At 42.1% G+C, this 19375-nt stretch overlaps 2 protein-coding genes across 2 annotated transcripts in view; both read left to right on the top strand.

Annotated features, from left to right (window-relative positions):
- The first annotated feature begins 1996 nt into the window (after window positions 1–1996).
- Window positions 1997–4725, top strand: LOC112231608 (zinc finger protein 236-like). Its single transcript, XM_042311918.1, has 3 exons — window positions 1997–2518; window positions 2879–3006; window positions 3205–4725. Exons 1-3 carry the CDS (start codon window positions 2236–2238, stop codon window positions 4438–4440), a joined length of 1647 nt encoding a protein of 548 aa, XP_042167852.1. The 5' UTR covers window positions 1997–2235; the 3' UTR covers window positions 4441–4725.
- A 14386-nt stretch (window positions 4726–19111) lies between these two features.
- Window positions 19112–19375, top strand: part of LOC121841793 (early growth response protein 1-like) — a 52475-nt gene continuing 52211 nt past the window's right edge. Inside the window, exons 1-2 of the mRNA XM_042311950.1 lie at window positions 19112–19139; window positions 19316–19375. The exon at window positions 19316–19375 is cut by the window's right edge and continues 117 nt beyond it. Coding sequence (XP_042167884.1) covers window positions 19358–19375 — 18 coding nt within the window. The 5' untranslated portion in view covers window positions 19112–19139; window positions 19316–19357. The remainder of the gene's footprint in view (window positions 19140–19315) is intronic.

Below are 19375 nucleotides of genomic sequence, written 5' to 3'. Positions count from 1 at the left end.
TCTTTGTTGCTTGGCAGTGTGATTCTTCCCATCTCCACTCGGGGTCCTGTACCCAGTCGTATTGTCTCCTGTTCTCCTCCGGGAAGTAGTCTCAACTTTCCCTGCAGCTTAACAAGATGTTTAACAGTTTAACAGCAATCTCTGCTTGAAGCTCATAAAAGCGACCCAACACTTTACCCTTGGAAAGCCAGCGGACCTCTGCATGATAAAGCACCTGCTGGTGCTCGCCCCTCATCCCTACAGAAGGACTGGAAGCACCAGCTTTTTGTGGAACTCTTTTTGATATAATTGACACACTTGATCACATCCTGGAGAGTGGCGTGGAGCTCATGCACCATGTCCTTCGCTGCCAATGCCTCCCTGTGTAGGAAACAGTGGTTCCACATCACACTCAGTGCTCTCTCTAGTATCCGCTTTACTTCTCTGGAGTGCTTTCCCTTCATGGTAGCTTCCCCATCAGTGGTCACACTGACACACCCATCCCAGGCCAGTCCCACAGAGCCCAGGTACATATCCATTGTGGTAAAGACAGTAGTGATGGTGGGCAAATCAGCACTAAAAAGGAACTGTTCCTCAAAGTTATTATCCCAGGCGTGTCTGACATAGACCATTAGAATTACATGGTTAGCCACATCTGTGGATTCATCAATCTGCAGTGCGCAATGGCCATTTGCACTGATGCGCTCTGATGTCTGACATGTCCTGGATTCTCCTCCTCACGGTGTCATTGGGATAGGGGTATGGTTTTAAGTTTGTTGGCGACTGACTCTCCCAAGATTTCAGTGCATATATCATTCGCAGCAGGGAGTATGAGATCCTCTTTGCTGGTGTGGGCTTTTTTGCACTTAGCAATGCACTGGGCCACAAGGTATGATGTGCAAAGTGCCTTTTCTTGTACCGTGCATACGTTATTTAATGAATCTTGTGAGGCCTCCAGATATTGACATTGGCTTTTTTAAAAGTCAGCTGTCTTGTCTTTATTGCTTGGATGCTTGGTGTTCAGATGCCCTTTCATTTGAGGGTTTCATGCTCTCATTAGCTAACAACTCATTGCATAGGACACACAGCGGTCTACACTCACCCTGCCTGTCTTCTCTATACAGTACCAGTCAAAAGTTTGGACACACCTACTCATTCCAGGGTTTTTCTTTATTTTTATTATTTTTTACAGAATAATAGTGCTCGCAAGCAGAGATACGTGCTGCCACCTGGGTGTCAGAAGGGGGGTGGGGGGGTGGGGGGGGGAAAGTAGTTTAGTGTTATCCGCATAGCAATGATAGGGGAGACCATGTGAGAATATGAAGGAGGTGAGTGATTTGGTGTACACAGAGAAGAGGGCCTAGAACCGAGCAGTGGGGTACACCAGTAGTGAGAGTATGCGGTGCAAACACAGATCCTCTCCACGTCACCTGGCAAGAGTGGCCTGCCAGGTAAGATGCATTCCAAGAGTATACAGAGACTGAGACGTCCAGCCCTTAGAGGGTGGAGAGGAGGATCTGATGGTTTGCAGTGTCGAATGCAGAGGATAGATATAGGAGGATGAGAACAGAGGACAGCAGTGCGGAGAGCCTCCGTGACACAGAGGAGAGCAGTCTCGGTTGAGTGACCTGTCTAGAAGTGGTTGGTTTAGGGTCAAGAAGATTGTTCAGAGGGCGATAACAAGAGTTGGTCTGAGACAAGAAGATAGTGTCTTGTAATTGGAATATAAGGGAGGAAGTTATGTTGTGCAGAATGAGATTGGGGCATACGGGATTGAATCCTTCTTTGAAATTAATCGGGAAACATGGTACTGGAATGTGTGGTGGGTGTATGGTAGAGAAGGGTTGAGCATGTATTATGATGTAGAAAGATGTTTTTGATTAGAGGGGGGGGTAGTGAGGTTTGTAGGGAATTTTATTTTATTAGAAATTCAGAGTTATAGAATAGGAGTAGGGAGACCGTGACCGTCCTCACACTCCACTACGGTAGGTGGCGGTATATACACATTTCAGTTGGTTGCGATTCGCCAATGGAAATGTAAAGAAGAAGTGGAATTGGAAGTGAACATGACCAAGAACAATTTCCACGATAGCGTTTTTATTTAGATATTAACTCCACAGAACTCAAAATGACTAATTTAACTGCATAGCATCACATACCTGCTCCGGGTAGTCATTAATTCGTGTTGGAGACAGGACTTGGTTGATAGATGTTATCTAGGTAACTAAGCTATGTAGCAGTTCATGTTAGCAAACAATGGCTAACTGTATGGTTTTTCACACTCAAATAGCCTCCGTCATGGAGGTTCTAGCGAATGCAGCCGTGGCAGAGATATGTAAACTCGTAGACGACAACTATGCAGTGTTTCGTTTGGAAATTTCTCAAAGCCAGAAGGAAAACGGGGCATTACGGAGGAAACTCCAGCTACTGGAACTGAAGATGGCACGGGAGCGCGCAGAGAGGACAAGGCGAGAGCACGTCCTCGCCAGTCCTCCCAGAAGTGTCAATATTCTCGACCGATACAGAGGATTGGCAAGAGGTACATTTTGCAGAAGGCTGAGCACAGGGCGTGTCGCCCCGTTCCACTTTGTGCATGTGTCACTAGATTTGTTACACACATATGGTTAACCAGAATTGGGTCTTGGTCAGTTTTTGGACACTATACATTAATTGCCCTGATTACTAACTGTCGATCTAGCACAGACACTTTCATATTTTAACCAGATTTTTGATTTACTGCCGTTTCGATTATTTACTAATCGAAAACAAATAGTATATAAAGAAGTTATACGAAGTGTTACCTAACATCCTTTCCAATTCTATACAGTGTCAATAGTGTACAATATATACTGTTGAGCAGTAACAGTACCTAACCACCTCTTCCCCCAATCATTCTCAGGTGGACATCTCACTGGAGGCCATAGGCGCTTTGTGAAGCCAGCGGGACACAACGCGTTAAGAGATGACCAACCCATATCTATAGATGAGGGGAGTGGAACCTCAACCAGGCACGTTATCATGATAGAGGTTAGTGTAATTTTGTTGCATTAAAAAGGAGAGTTTGTAAATCAAATGTGCAACATTTATTTCTGAAGGGCTCACCTCAGCTATTCACTTGCTTACATGGACTAATTTGTCTGCCATAGGGGAGCTTGTGAGACTTCCCTATGACATTGTTATCCAATTCAACTCATGTACCGGTAATAACCTCTCTTCTTGTATCAGTCTGCAGATGCAGAGGCTGCAGGTCCTGGGGTCAAGCAGGAAACGTCTGAAGGAGAGGAGGACCAACGGCACAGCAGAGACATCCAGACTGGAGACCCTACCATTGCTCCAGCGCCGCCCAGGATCCAAAGCAGCATCATGGAGGTCAGTGGAATGCCGAACGCCGTCCTCAAGTCAGAGACAGACACAGAGACTTTAACTGTACCACACAGGCTCTTACACACAGGATCTGACCACAGATCAGACCCAGTGGGGCTTGAGCGACCGGGCTGTCCTCCTGCTCCTGGCTCAGAGTATTTACCGGTATTTCACCAGAGCGAGAGGACGGTTAATTCCCATGGAGATGATGATGGTGACACGTTAGACACTGGTGGTGATTCATCTTGTTCTTACGCTACGGAGATGGACCCTGTCAACATATCCTTGGGTTTAGAGAGACAGACTGATCTGTCTAGAGGGGACTGGAACCAGTACAGTAGTGGTGTATACTCTGAAGGGTGCCTAGATAAGAAAGGGGAGGTTATAGTGGTAGATGAGGTGAAAGTGGAGGGCAACGCTCCTCTGACATGGAATGCAGCTGATACTCACTTAGAAGGACACTCACAAGGCAGAGATTTCTTAGATTACACGGAGAACTTAGAGACGACCCACTCCCCTCCACATGCTTTCAGGGATCGCAACCCAGTGTCCACGTCAATGGGGCCTTCCGATTCACACAGCCGGGTCCTTTTCGATCAAGTATTGAACTCAAACGACAGGGCTACAGCCCAGACTCAGGGAGGGGGAGCCACATCAGGCAATATCAAAGAGAAGCGGTTCCTCTGCATGTTCTGTAACAAAGGCTTCAGCTGCCCCCAGAAGGTAGAGATCCACCAGAGGGTCCACACAGGGGTGAAACCATTCAGCTGTACCCAGTGTCACATGCGCTTTGCTGAGGCTGGCAGCCTGAAGAGGCACCAGAGGGTCCACACAGGAGAGAAACCCTTCAGCTGTACCCAGTGTCATATGTGCTTCTCCCACTCTTTCAGCCTGAAAAGGCACCAAAGGGTCCACACAGGCGACAAATCATACAGCTGCCCCCAGTGTGAGAAGAGTTTCACCCACCAGAACCAGCTGAAGATGCACCTGAAGGTCCACATGGGAGAAAGGCTGTTTGCCTGTACGCACTGCGGGAAGAGGTTCTCAGAGAGGAGCTACCTCCGGATACACCAGCAGAAAAACCATTCCACTTTATAACATAGAAAGTACCCATTGCACTCGATAGCTTCTGACTTTTCGATCAAACCTTGCATTAAAGACAGATTAATTTTCATTGTCTGCAGAAAAGATCCCCAGATGCATTTGGAATAATGAAAGTAAGAGATCTGTGTTGAATATTCCTGGGTAGAATATTGCATACAGCCATTGTTTGATATATGACATGTACACCCCTCACATTTTTGTAGATATTTGAGTATATCTTTTCATGTGACAACACTGAAGAAATTACACTTTGCTACAATGTAAAGTAGTGTGTACAGCTTGTATAACAGTGTAAATTTGCTGTCCCCTCAAAATAACGCAACACACAGCCATTAATGTCTAAACCGCTGGCAACAAAAGTGGGCCCAAAGTGTCAATATTTTGTGTGGCCACCATAATTTTCCAGCACTGCCTTAACCCTCTCGGGCATGGAGTTCACCAGAGCTTCACAGGTTGCCACTGGAGTCCTCTTCCACTCCTCCATGACGACATCATGGAGCTGGTGGATGTTAGAGACATCGCACTCCTCCACCTTCTGTTTGAGGATGCCCCACAGATGCTCAATAGGGTTTAGGTCTGGAGACATGCTTGGCCAGTCCATCACCTTTACCCTCAGCTTCTTTAGCAAGGCAGTGGTCGTCTTGGAGGTGTGTTTGGGGTCGTTATCATGTTGGAATACTGCCCAGCGGCCCAGTCTCCGAAGGGAGGGGATCATGCTCTGCTTCAGTATGTCACAGTACATGTTGGCATTCATGGTTCCCTCAATGAACTGTAGTTCCCCAGTGCCGGCAGCACTCATGCAGCCCCAGACCATGACACTCCCACCACCATGCTTGACTGTAGGCAAGCCACACTTGTCTTTGTACTCATCACCTGCTTGCCGCCACACGCTTGACACCATCTGAACCAAATAAGTTTATCTTGGTCTCATCAGACCACAGGACAATGGTTCCAGTAATCTACAGTGGGGCAAAAAAGTATTTAGTCAGCCACCAATTGTGCAAGTTCTGACTTAAAAAGAGGAGGGCTGTAATTTTCATCATAGGTACACTTCAACTATGACAGACAAAATGAGAAAGAAAAAAATCACATTGTTGGATTTTTAATGAATTTATTTGCAAATTATGGTGGAAAATAAGTATTTGGTCAATAACAAAAGTTTCTCAATACTTTTATATGCCCTTTGTTGACAGAGGTCAAACATTTTCTGTAAGTCTTCACAAGGTTTTCACACACTGTTGCTGGTATTTTGACATTCCTCCATGCAGATCTCCTCTAGAGCAGTGATGTTTTGGGGCTGTTGCTGGGCAACACGGACTTTCACCTCCCTCCAAAGATTTTTTTTGGGGGGGGGGGAGATGTGGTTTAGTGAGGAATGGGGCTGGGACAGGTCGGGTCACATTTAAGGGAGAAGGAACAGTTTATTACCCACATCACTGAACTTCCTGCCTAGTAATAAAGATGTCATGTCTAGAGGAAAGGAGGAGACTTCACCTAAATTGGGGTATATATATTTGTGCTGGTGGGAACATGTCTGTCTGTTCAGCTGTCTGACCCATTGGGTGAATAAATGTGGTTTTAGCTTTAATAATCATCTGTGAGTTTTTACTCGGTTCATTTAGAACAGGCCTGGGCAACTCCAGTCCTCGGGGGCCTGATTGGTGTCACACTTTTGCCCCAGCCGCAGCTAACACACCTGACTCCAATAATCAACTAATCATGATATTCAGTTAATAAAAATGCAATTAGTTTAAAATCATGTGTGTTTGCTAGGGATGGGGGAAAAGTGTGACACCAATCAGGCCCACGAGGACTGGAATTGCCCAGGCCTGATTTAGAACCTAACAGTATATATTATGGTACCACGTCTGATCTCATTAATATGCTACCTTGTAAGGATGAAATGGTTACCGTTTCACGATAAACCATGGTAAAAGGTAAAATTCCCAACGGTTGGTATTACCGTTTTCAAATTATAATTATCATTAAATCAGTAAATACTGTCCAGCATCAGTTAGCAGTTAGCAACAGTCTGACATAGGCGCAGCATGCAACGTGGGTTTTGATTTGTGTGAAAACATGGCGGGAGTCAGTGACAGCGCTCGAGAGATTTTTCAGCCTTCTAAGAGGACCAAATCTGAAGTGTGGTCGTATTTTGCGTTTAACAAGAGTGCTGAGGGAAACTTAATCGAAGATGGTCACCCTATCTGCAGAACATGCAAAAAACAACTTCAAATCAACACTTCAAATCTCTGAGTCATCTTCGTGACCACCACCCGCTACTTTATAGCAAATGCAAAGCTAAGTTATCTTTTAGCTCTATGCATGATGTGGTGACTTTGGAATGGGGGAAAATGTCATGGTTTGTCTGTCTAACTTGCTAATAGCTTGTATATAATGTAAACTGAAGCTTTCAGTGTTACCTAGTCTTTTAAAAACACTTCACGTTGTTCTGCTGCTGTATGTGTCGTGTGTCTGCAGACTCTATTCACCCATTGCACACGATAACATGTTATGTAGTTTAGTTACCCAACCAACATATTTTGTGAAGTTAAAATCCGTCAGTCGTCGACTTGGTTGTAAAAGTGTTCCAACGAGAGAGACTATAGACTCCTATAGAAGGCTCCTGTATTTGTCAATTGTTGGGTTCATTGCAATTACTGTCACTGTCTTCTTAAGACTCATTTGTATTTATGTAAATTGTGCATGGGGGTCATTGCATATACTCATGCAACACAGAAGATGATAGACTGTGTGAGTGAATAATAATTATAATGTAACAACTAGTGATGCACCAATAAGAAATTTTTTGGTGATACCGATATTTTCCTTGACAAAAAACCCCCAGTACCGATAACCGATATATAAAAAAAAAAGCCTTTAAGCATTCTATTACAGTTAAATAGTTACACACACATGGACGCAGCGGTCCAAGGCACTGCATTTCAGTGCAAGAGGTGTCACTACAGTCCCTGGTTCGAATCCAGCCTGTATCACATCCGGCCGTGATTGGGAGTCCCATAGTACGCCGCACAATTGGCCCAGCGTCGTCCGGGTTGGGCCGGGGTAGGCCTTCATTGTAAATAAGAATTTGTTTTTAACTGACTTGCCCAGTTAAAGGTTACACACACCACACAGACCAAAAAGTTATTTTGTTGGCATTTACGTATGTCCCCATTAACAGTAAAACATAATCAAAACCTATTTATTTCACTACCTTGCTGTGCTGTTTCGTTTTTCATTTGTTCAGTCATTTCATTCTCAACCAGGATTTCTATGGAACGCCGTTGGGGTCTTGGCATGTCAAAAAATATACACGTCAAATAAGCTTGTTGACCAATCAGGACCTGAACACGACTGCATGTCACATAATAATTTAACGCTTTAATTCATTTTTACGTAGTTATTACACATTGATCACTATCACTTGTATTTCATAAGTCACAACGATTCATCGATACGTATGCTATGATGCTGGTAAAGTTGTCCCGCGCGCCTACAGTGCTGGTCAAAACAAATCTAACTAGCTCATGGAAGCAAAAAAATGTCTTCCCCAAAAACATATCAAAACAAAATCAGTTTCAGACACTCTGTGCTTGTCCTCTTGCTCAGTTGTGCACCGGGGCCTCCTTCTCCTCTTTCTATTCTGGTTAGGGCCAGTTTGCGCTGTTCTGTGAAGGGAGTAGTACACAGCGTTGTATGAGATCTTCAGTTTCTTGGCAATTTCTCGCATGGAATAGCCATCATTTCCCAGTACAAGAATAGACTGACGAGTTTCAGAAGAATGTTCTTTGTTTCTGGCCATTTTGAACCTGTAATCGAACCCACAAATGCTGATGCTCCAGATACTCAACTAGTCTAAAGATGGCCAATTTTATTGCTTCTTTAATCAAAACAGTTTTCAGATGTGCTAACGTAATTGCAAAAGGGTTTTCTACTGATCAATTCCAAGACTGAATCCTAAGCCTGTACAACCAGGTTAAACCTGATGTTGGAAAAATGTTGGCTCAAGACACATGGTTTGCTGCAACTACTGACCTCTGGACCAGTGAAAGCAGGGGTCGTCTCAACCCTACATCAGCTTCACTATCCATTACCTCACCCCAGACTGGCAACTGGAATCAAACTGCCTGGAAACACAGTTCTTCCCAGAAGATCACTCAGCTCACAACATCAGGGAGTTTTGAGAATATGCTGGAAGAGTGGGGGATCAACAAGAAAGACCTGGTCTGCATAACCACAGACAACGCAACAAACATGATCAAGGCTTTTGAAGAGTTCCCAGATCTGTGGCTTAGGTGCTTTGCCCATAATTTGAACCTGGCCATCTGAGTTGACACAGCAGTCAAGGCCTGCCGTCATCTGGTCCAAGGCTCCTCACAGAACCAGGATTTCTGCATAAATTGGTCATAATTTGATCTGATCTTTATCTAAGTCACAACAATAGACAAACAGTCTGCTTAGTCTAACAACACACAAACTATTATACGTTTTCATGTCTTTATTGAACACACCATGTAAACATTCACAGTGCAGGGTGGAAAAAGTATGTGAACCCTTGGATTTAATAACTGGTTGACCCTCCTTTTGGCAGCAATAACCTCAACCAAACGTTTTCTGTAGTTGCGGATCAGACCTGCACAACGGTCAGGAGGAATTTTGGACCATTCCTCTTTACAAAACTGTTTCAGTTCAGCAATATTCTTGGGATGTTGGGTGTGAACTGCTCTCGAGATCATGCCACCGCATCTCAATCGGGTTGAGGTCAGGACTCTGACTGGGCCACTTCAGAAGACGTATTTTCTTATGTTGAAGCCATTCTGTTGTTGATTTACTACTGTGTTTTGGGTCGTTGTCCTGTTGCATCACCCAACTTCTGTTGAGCTTCAATTGGCGGACAGCCTTACATTCTCCTGCAAAATGTATTGATAAACATGGGAATTCATTTTTCCGTTGATGATAGCAAGCTGTCCAGGCCCTGAGGCAGCAAAGCACCCCAAACCATGATGCTCCCTCCGTCATACTTTAGTTGGGATGAGGTTTTGATGTTGGTGTGCTGTGCCTTTTTTTCTCAACACATAGTGTTGTGTGTTCCATCCAAACAACTCAAATGTAGTTTAATCTGTCCACAGAATATTTTACCAGTAGCATTGTGGAACATCCAGGTGCTCTTTTGCAAACTTCAGATGTGCAGCAATGTTTTTTTGGACAGAAGTGGCTTCTTCCGTGGTGTCCTCCCATGAACACCATTCTTGTTAAGAGTTTTACGTATTGTAGACTCGTCAACAGAGATATTAGCATGTTCCAGGGATATCTGTAAGTCTTTCAGCTGACACTCTGGGATTCTTCTTAACCTCATTGAGCATTATGCGATGTGCTCTTGCAGTCATCTTTGCAGGAAAGCCACTCCTAGGGAGAGTAGCAACAGTGCTGAACTTATTCCATTTATAGACATTTTGTCTTACTGTGGACTGATGAACATCAAGGATTTTAGAGATACTTTTGTAACCCTTTCCAGCTTTATGCAAGTCAACAATTCTTTGTCTTAGGTCTTCTGAGATCTCTTTTGTTCAAGGCGTGGCTCACATCAGGCAAATTTTCTCAAATTTCCAATGTTGATTTTTTATTTTTTAAATCAATGAAGACCACAAACCAGGAACTACTGCTGCTCGTAATCACATAATTCTACACAAGTATTGACAGATTCTCGCTGTTTAGACATGAATCTGTCCACGAGAGGTTACCCCACAAATACAGACAGGATCAGGATTGGCATTCACCATGAGAACATATAAGGAGAACCTAGCCCATAACATAACACAATCCCAACAACACCCAAACAATGGCTTGAGGAGGGAGCTCAAAGATGGTGGTTCCTGCTTCTACCTCCTCGAGTGTCATTGGGTCACAATGTGGGAGGCTGAGCGTTATGACGTACACCTGCCCCACGTGTGGGAAGCGCTTTGCTAAGGCAAACTATGCCAATTGTAGCAAACATTGCCACTCAACAATTGACTTACTCAGCCACACACACAAAGTTGGCTGTATTTATACTGAAATATGTCACCATGTCACTGTGTTCATCACATTTTTATATTTAAGTAATTTAGCACAGGGGTTCCCAAACTCCGCCCCAACCCCCACCTCCCAACATTGGGGAACATCCCGCGCCTACCACATCTATTTCTATGGGTACAAGCACTGTTCATGACAGACTGTTCACACCCCTCTTGTTGGCGGAGAGAACATTTTGCCTCTTTAAAGCTAATTTTCTTGCAATTCTATATATTTTGCCATGTCTAATATGTATTTGTGAAATTTGAGTGACTCAAACATTACTACAAAATCTATGGGCTAAAAATTGTTAGCTGACATGGCTTACTTGATCTGGACATTTCTGACAAGTTCTAAATAGCTGTCTAAGGTATGCAATGACTAACATGACAAGAGGAATACTGATGATGCACTACACAATTTGGAAATGTCACCTTGTGCATTCTACTATTACAACTTTCAAAAGTATGTTGAAAGCCAGACTGACTGAGCCCCGCAGTTTAGGAACCACTGATTCAGCAGACGCTCTTATGAAGAGCGACTTACAGGATAAATTGGGGTCAAGTGCCTTGCTCAAGGGTACATCGACAGATCTTTTCTCCTATTCTGCTTTGGGATTCTTTCTGGTTACTGGTCCAACGCTCTTAACAGCTAGGCTACCTGGAACAACGACCAAAACATGCTCAAGTCAAGTCCCTCTTAACTGTTTTGTTATTTAAAAAAGAAAAGCTTGTGAACTCCGTTATCTAAATCTTTAATTTGTGGTTTGAGATCTTTACAAACAGTCCTTGACCTCAAGCTGTTTGCAGTAAATGGCATGAAGGCTTCAGGGCTTGTGATAACTGGGGTAAAATATTAAACATGAATGCATTTGCACCTCTACTTGATATTCCAAAATGACTTGTCACATTCTTTTAAAAGGTCCAATGCTGCCATTTTTATCTAAATACCTTACTGTGCTTGTTTTTAAATTAGAACTGTCAAAAAGAGGCAAAGAACTTCTTAGCAAAGAACAATTTCTCAAGAATTTTGCTAGGACTGTCAGTGGTCTGAGTGGGTAGAGAAACTGAAAATGAGCTGTTATCGGCAGAGGTTTGGAACTCTTTCTTTGGAAATCTTTCTTGGTCTATAGGTCATTTTCAATTTAAAAAAAAGGCAAGGATAGACCGCTCTGCTAAAACCATTTACAACTACGTGCCTTTTTTAAGGGATTGTTAAATAAATGTTAACTATTTGGTCATAATATCATCACCTCTTGAAGAGAATTGTCAGACCTACACATTTCTGATTATTCCATGTAAAACTTTGTACAGTTGGCTAAACATATAGTGGTAAGTAGACCCAAGCAATGTAGGCTTACCGAGGGAAGTTAGCTAACATTTAATTTCATTCCCTTTTCAACATTGTTTATAGGAGTGTTTAATCACGATTGTTGCTGACAGACATGATATAGGCTACATTGATTGATGGGCCACATCAAATTGGAGAGCTAGCTAATAACATCACGTCAATATGGCTGGTTAACAAACAAACTTTCAGGTGTTAAACTGCGGGTCTGTAATGCCTCTATTAAACAATCTATTAATTCATTTACAGCATGGTGATGTCACCATGGAAGGCACAGGGTCTGAGCAAGTCGATGAATCCGGGACAAAGAGGGGCATGGTTTTTTTAAATGGAAAAGTGTCGCAGAGATTTTGATAAAGAAAAATATCAAGACCAAGCAGCTGCTTTGCAAGTGGGGATGCACTGTTGAGTGCTACATCCCGAGGGGTTTGTGCTGATTGTACGGAGATTGTGACAGCCGGTTAAATTGCGTGCCTTGAGAAGGCAAAAACAAGATGTATGTCAGGAGAAGTGCAGTAGTATCATAAGGAGACATACTTGGAAAATGAAAGAGGAATGGAGGGGAAAAGAGAGTCAGATGTGGTCTAAGAGAGAGAGGGAGGAAGAGGTTGAGCTTGAGTTGGTTAAAAATGGATGACAAAAAGGGAGATGGTTTATTAAAGAAGAATGGTAGAACGTGTAAGCAGAGGGAGCTGAAAACAGGAGGAGATATGGAAGTGAATGAGGGCGAAGTATCGGAGGTGGTAGGTGTGATGAAGTTCTCGGAGCCTGAAGCTTGCACCGAGGGTCAGGATAAAGATGAGTCTGTGACAGTAGGAGTGAAGTTTTTGGAAAAAGTGGACCCTTGCCTTTTGGCTGATCCATTTGTGGGTGAAAACAGTTTGTTCCTGTGGAATCAGTGAGGATAACCAGAAATTGTATTTTGATAATTGTTTGTGTTTCTGCTGGTCAGACGGATCAGGTGCTTTGTGTTAAACAAATTGGGGCAAGAGATGTGAATTGTTTTGCTCTCAAGAAAAGGGCACCATTGAAAGGAGTGATTACTGGGGTAGCGGTAAATGTGAAAGTTGACCAACTGAAGGGGAAGATTCCCGGTGTTTGTGATGCTCGTTGTTAAGTGCGACGCAGACAGGGTGGCGAGAGTGGTTAAATAGAAGAGTCATCATCTATTCTTTTGAGTTGATTTTGAGTCTTTGCCCAACAAAGTGATGTTAGGATAAATAAGTTATCCTGTACGAGCTTTTGTGACGAATACATTCCGTTATTACAGATGTCAAGCTCATGGGGATGTGGCAGCAGTGTGTAGGCGGGAGGGTCCAAGGTGTGAGAAGTGTGCAGACGGGCATGAGACAAAGGAATGTGTAAATTCATCCCTTTACATTTGTGTGTATAAGGTAGTTGTGAATTTGTTAGATTACTTGTTAGATATTACTGCATTGTCAGAACTAGAAACACAAGCATTTCGCTACACTCACATTAACATCTGCTAACCATGTATGTGACCAATAACATTTGATTTTCATTGTTTGAAAATAATGTCTGAGTGTTGGAGTGTGCCCCTGGCTATACATCAATAAAAAAATATAAATTGTACCTTCTGGTTTGCTTAATATAAGGAAGTTGAAATGGTTTATATTTTTACGTTTACTTTTGATACTTAAGTACATTGTGCCCCTGGCTATCTGGCAATAATTACATTTTTTTATACAATTGTGCCATCTGGTTTATTATAAGGAATTTGAAATGATTTATACTTTTACTCAAGTATGACCATTTAGTACTTTTTCCACCACTGGATGTGGCTGGGGGTTATAGCATTTCTTTCACATGACCAATCAATTTAGACAAGTGTATCTGGTTAAGCGTCATCTAATATATATATATTTTTTTGTTGATCTGGACACTTTCTGTTTACCTGGAATTTTTCCTTATTGTAGGCACCTACCACTTTTAGTCTTCAGCACATGACCTCATGCGAATCCTTAAAGAGATGGGTGGGGCTGGCTTAAGAAGGGTGTGAGCAATGCTGAATGGGTGTAGACAAAGGAGAGCTCTAGTAGGTACCAAAACATTCAAAGGCTGTTTTCTCAAAAGTGAGTTTACAAGTGTATCAACTTTCAAAGTAGAAATACATTCCCATTGTTACTCAAAAATGCTGTGTATGATACCATTTTGTAGCTCTGTTTCTCTACTTTTATCCAATATAAAAAATAAAAATTCAAATTTTCTACATAAAACTGAATCCAGGTGGTGAGTCACATATGCTGAGGCAGTGAAGAAAGTAGAGGAAGATGGGTAAAGGGATCCTGAGAGGAGTGGTGTGAGTAATAGATCTGTACCAGTACAGAGGAATAAACCAATAAGTGATATGTTTCAGTAAGATTGGATTTTTGGCATTTATAGCAATGGTTATCAACTGTACTGCAGGGATGGAACGTAAGTCGCAGAAAATGGAGGTTGTGGTGGCAGCTGCAGAGGTATTTATGAGTGCGAGACTTGACATCAGAAGAGTTACAGGGTGTGTTAAGTGGTGGTGGCCCATCCTTTCAGGCTGTTGGCCTGAGGTAGGCCTAAATAGATTTAAATAGTGGAGTTATTGTAGTGTTAGATGGTAGTGTATTTGTTGTAGTATTATTATTAAACCATTTTTTCAAGCGAAGTATAAGGGAGTTATACTCCAGTCTTGTAGGAGGCGGTAATGCAACATTTATTGGATGTCAACTGCCGTTAAACGTCATCGAAGAAGTAGTAGTAAACGGAAGTAAACAGTGACCAATAACCATTTCCACGTTAGCGGTTTTATTGTTATTTGGACGTTTATTAACATCCTGGAACTCAACATATGACTAAGTTAACTGCACAGCATTACATACTTACCCCAGGTAGTCTTTAACTCGCCTTGGAGACAGGACCTGGTTGATACTAGGTCATGCTAGCTAGGTAGCCGCTAATGGCTAACTGTATGGTTTTTCACACTCAAATAGCCTCCGTCATGGAGGTGCTAGCAAATGCAGCTGTGGCAGAGATCTGTAAACTCGTAGACGACGACTATGCAGTGTTTCGTTTAGAAATGTCTCAAAGCCAGAAAGAAAACAGGGGATTGCGGAGGAAACTACAGCTACTGGAACTGAAGGTGTCACGGGAGCGCGCAGAGAGGACAATGCGAGAGCGCGTCCTCACCAGTCGTCCCAGTAGTGTCAAGATCCTCGACCGATACAGAGGAATGGCAAGAGGTACATTTTGCATAAGTTGTCCCGTTCCCCTCTGCGCATGTGTTCAGATGTTACCCAGAATTGTGACTTGGTCAGTTTTTGGATAGTATCCAATATATACGCTTTGGTTGTTTTAGAGTTTTTCCTGGTCAGGTAAAATTCTGTGTCCTATTCGTAGGCTATGACAAATGATTGTTATAGATAGCTTCCCTTTTCATCTATGTTATGACTATAGGGCTTGGATTTTTTTTGTCAGGTCATGTGAATTGGAAACTCTCAGGACAGGTTTGAAAGTCTTCATTTAATGTATTCAAACCTATTTCTTAGTCTGATTACAGTGCTCTTCAGAAATGATTAATTATGTTATCTTTATGTAAGGCAGGGTTACATTTAAAACTATACACAGACTTTGTAACAGTTTTTGTAAGTAAAAAAAACACTAACTTTGTGTTGTCCTGGTCTCCATCCATCCCACCAGAGGTTGGTTTCCTGGCGCTCACTGTAGGAATTGATTGCCTGTAAAATCCATATATTCAATCATTAAATCAACTATTTCCTCAAGTTTAATTGAAAATAATACCCCCCTTTTCATTAAGTATATTTCATTGAATATGACTCATTCTATTGCACTCTATTCTAACCAAACCTGCATTACCAATTCATATCAGTAAGTTGGAACCGGTTCAGGGAACAGAACAGAAAACCGGAAAATAATGAAATTATATTTCATAGGTTTAAAAATGAACAGAAAGGAACTATATAATCGGGTACTTTTCTTAGGGTCGAACCGGTTCAGTAATTTATTTTGCTGGTCGGAACAGTGGAACGGAACAACAAAAAAATAGTTCTAAATGACTTCGGGTTCAACCCTTGGTCACGATGCACGTGACTAGCTCGTTGAAAAAGACTGATGGCTGCCTATCTCTGTATTTGTATGAGAAAGTTATTGTGGTGCTAGAATCCATAAATTCTCTCTTTCTGCATTAGCTATCCATCTGTTATGGTTGGACAAATGTGTTCATATTGTCTGTGTAGAATGCTCTGTGGTGGAATTTGTAGGTTTTTTACTTTTAAGACAGGGGAATTTGCTCCAGAAATAATAATACATAAAATAATATGCCAACGAAGTTTACTGTACTAATAAACTGGCTGACTAACCCTTTCAGGAACTTGAGTATCCCTACGCCTTGGGTAGCAGCAGCAGATCGTTTCATCTTCTTTACCTGTGCCAAACACATTTATTCAGTGAGTCTAAATCAGGGGCGCAACTTTCACTGGTTAAGGGCTTGGAAGTAATTATTTCACTGTAAGGTCTACACCTGTTGTATTCGGCGCAATTTGATTTGGAGTGTATCGGACTGGATTAAAAAAAGGGCTCCCCCACTTCTAAAAATCAATATTAACTGCTGGCTGCATAAACATATCTAGCTAATGTTATCTAGCTAGTCTATTATAGCTATAGATTGGATCGTTGTACCTAGTTTTGGACAACGACTGAATTGCTTTTATTAACACATACTCTTGTTTTCCATGAAAATGTGTGTTCGCTCTCTCTTGAGGCAGGCAGGAGAAGACTGTTGACACTAGATAACACAGCCACAAAGTCAGGTCCCACAGAACGTGAGCGAAGACAGGGGCAAATTGCGAGTCAAACAATGGTTAGTGCTATCCGAAATCATTGGGACATCCCTAGCCTCAAGTCCTAACCATTTTAACGTTCAACTTTAATGGGGGTAAGGGCCGTCCCAATGATCCATGATAGCAAGGACAGCCAAACAACGAGGTCACAGTTTCTAAACCGAGACGCTACATTGCGAGACTTCCGGGAACCCTTGCGAAGCAGACCAAACAGACTAGGCCGGGGTTTGAGAATTCGATAAGAGAACAAACACAACTTTAGATCAAAGTAGTGTCTTTGATTTGACAGCGCGTGACCACCGTTAGAACCGATGACATGTTTCTGTGCATGAGTAAAGCTAGCCAACGTTGCAATGACATCGCCTACAAGCGTGATCAGGGATTTCTATTGGAGAAACAGTTTCTGCCTATCTTCATACTGTACTGTCTTTGACGAGGTGCTGGTGCAACCAGACTAGTTGTTGAGAGGCGTGGTTGATGAGGCTCTGTAGGCTGTAGCTAGGCGACCACTGTGACTGACAAGTGAATCCACCTGTCACAGCAAGTGTGGGGGCTACCTCCTCACTAGACAAACAGGGGAAAATATGCTGAAATTGGGGGAGGTACTATGTAAGCTTGTCCAATAAGAAACGGCTGCTTTCTTTTCAGTTGAAAAACATTTTTCTATGACATAAACTAATGAATATGTCTGGTAAACACATTTGTTGCTGCTGCTTGGAAGGTATTAAAGTATTGGAGCAAATGCTGTCTCGCCACACGTTTTCCGGCGGGTCGGGCTGGCCCTAGCCTTTTGGGGGCCCTACACAAAAGTTAAGGCAGAGGACATTTTAGAGTTAATTTCCTGCAATTCTACACATTTTGCCAGGGGGGGGATATATAAAATGTTTTCAAGATGCATACTGCATACATACAAAATGCCTCCAGATTGCAAAGTGGTGTGTGCAGCGCTGATGAAGCCTGCCTTTCCGTTGTCACATTTTGTGGTTTACCTCATAACCTGGCTGGTGAGTGCCTTCAGTATGTATTCATACCCCTTGGCTTATTCCACGTTTTGTTGTGTTACAGCATGAATTTAAAATTGATTTAATTATAATTGTTTCTCACCAATCTACACACTACCACATAATGACAAAATTAAAACATATTTTTAGAATTTTCTTTTGTTTCTGTACAATCTTCCTTCTTTTCACTCTTGTCATTTATATTAATATTGTGGAGTAACTACAATGTTGTTGATCCATTCTCAGTTTTCTCCTATCACAGCCATTAAACTCTAACTGTTTTAAAGTCACAGTTGGAGTCATGGTGAAATCCATAAGCGGTTTCCTTCCTCTCTGGCAACTGAGTTAGTAAGGACACCTGTATCTTTGTAGTGACAGGGTGTATTGATACACCATTTAAAGTGTAATTAATAACTTTGCCATGCTCAAAGGGATATTCAATGCCATTTTTTGTATATTGGTATTGGAAAACCTCCCTGGTCTTTGTGGTTGAATCTGTTTTAAATTCACTGCTCGACTGAGACCTTACACTTATCTGTATGTGTGGGGTACAGAGATGAGGTAGTCATTCAAAAATCATTTTAAACACTATTATTGCACACAGAATGAGTCCATGCAACTTATTGTGATTTGTTAAGAAAATGTTTACTCCTGAACTTATTTATGCTTGAATACTTATTACTTAACTTTTTATTGAATGTGTGTGTGTGTGTGTGTATATGTGTATATGTGTATATATATATATATATATATATTTTTTTAAACATAATTCCACTTTGACATTATGGGGTATTGTTTGTAGGCCAGTGACCCCCAAAGATCCACATTTAGTCAATTTTTAAATTCAGGCTGTAACACCAAAAAATTGGGAAAAAGTCCAGGGTTGTGTATACTTTCTCAAGGCACTCTATACTTTTTTTTTTGGGGGGGGGGCGGCACTAGTGGATGGCCTCCTAAGCAACTACTTATGTCACTTATGCCCTGGGCCGGGCCTGATGTAATAGTTCCCCTGATTACTTAGCTATCTTGCAAAAAATGTTTATTTACCAGGCAGGTCAATTAAGAATACATTATTCTAACACAAAGACACAAATTCATATTCTAACCAGATTCTTGAGTTACTGAATTTACTATTGTCATACTCAAAAAAAAATTATGTGATGCATGGAACACAATCAATAAATAGTATATCAAGAAGTTATAAGAAGGGACATCCTTGCCACTTGTAGACAGTGTCATTTGTACAATATAGCATTGAGCATTGACAGTAGCTAACCTAACCACCTCTTTTCCCCCAATCACTCTCTCAGGTGAAGGACATCTCACTGGAGGTCACAGGAGCTTTGTGAAGCCAGCGGGACACAACACATGGAGAGATGACCAACCAATCACTGTTGATGAGGGGAGTGGAACCTCAACCCAGCATGTTATCGTGATAGAGGTTTGTGTAATAGTATTACATCAAAATTACAGTTAATCAAATGTGGCCCATTTTAATTTCAGAAAGGATGGCCTCAGCTATTCATTTATTTGCCATAGGGGACATTGAGACTTCAGTACCACATTGTTATCCAATTCAACTCATGTACCGATAATAACCTTCTCTCTTCTTGTCAGTCTGTAGATGCAGAGGCTGCAGGTCCTGGGGTCAAGCAGCAGATGACTAAAGGAAAGAAG

This window comes from Oncorhynchus tshawytscha, linkage group LG34 (genome assembly GCF_018296145.1).
Source record: "Oncorhynchus tshawytscha isolate Ot180627B linkage group LG34, Otsh_v2.0, whole genome shotgun sequence".
Classification (NCBI taxonomy): domain Eukaryota; kingdom Metazoa; phylum Chordata; class Actinopteri; order Salmoniformes; family Salmonidae; genus Oncorhynchus; species Oncorhynchus tshawytscha.
This window is presented reverse-complemented; position numbering and strand designations above follow the sequence as displayed.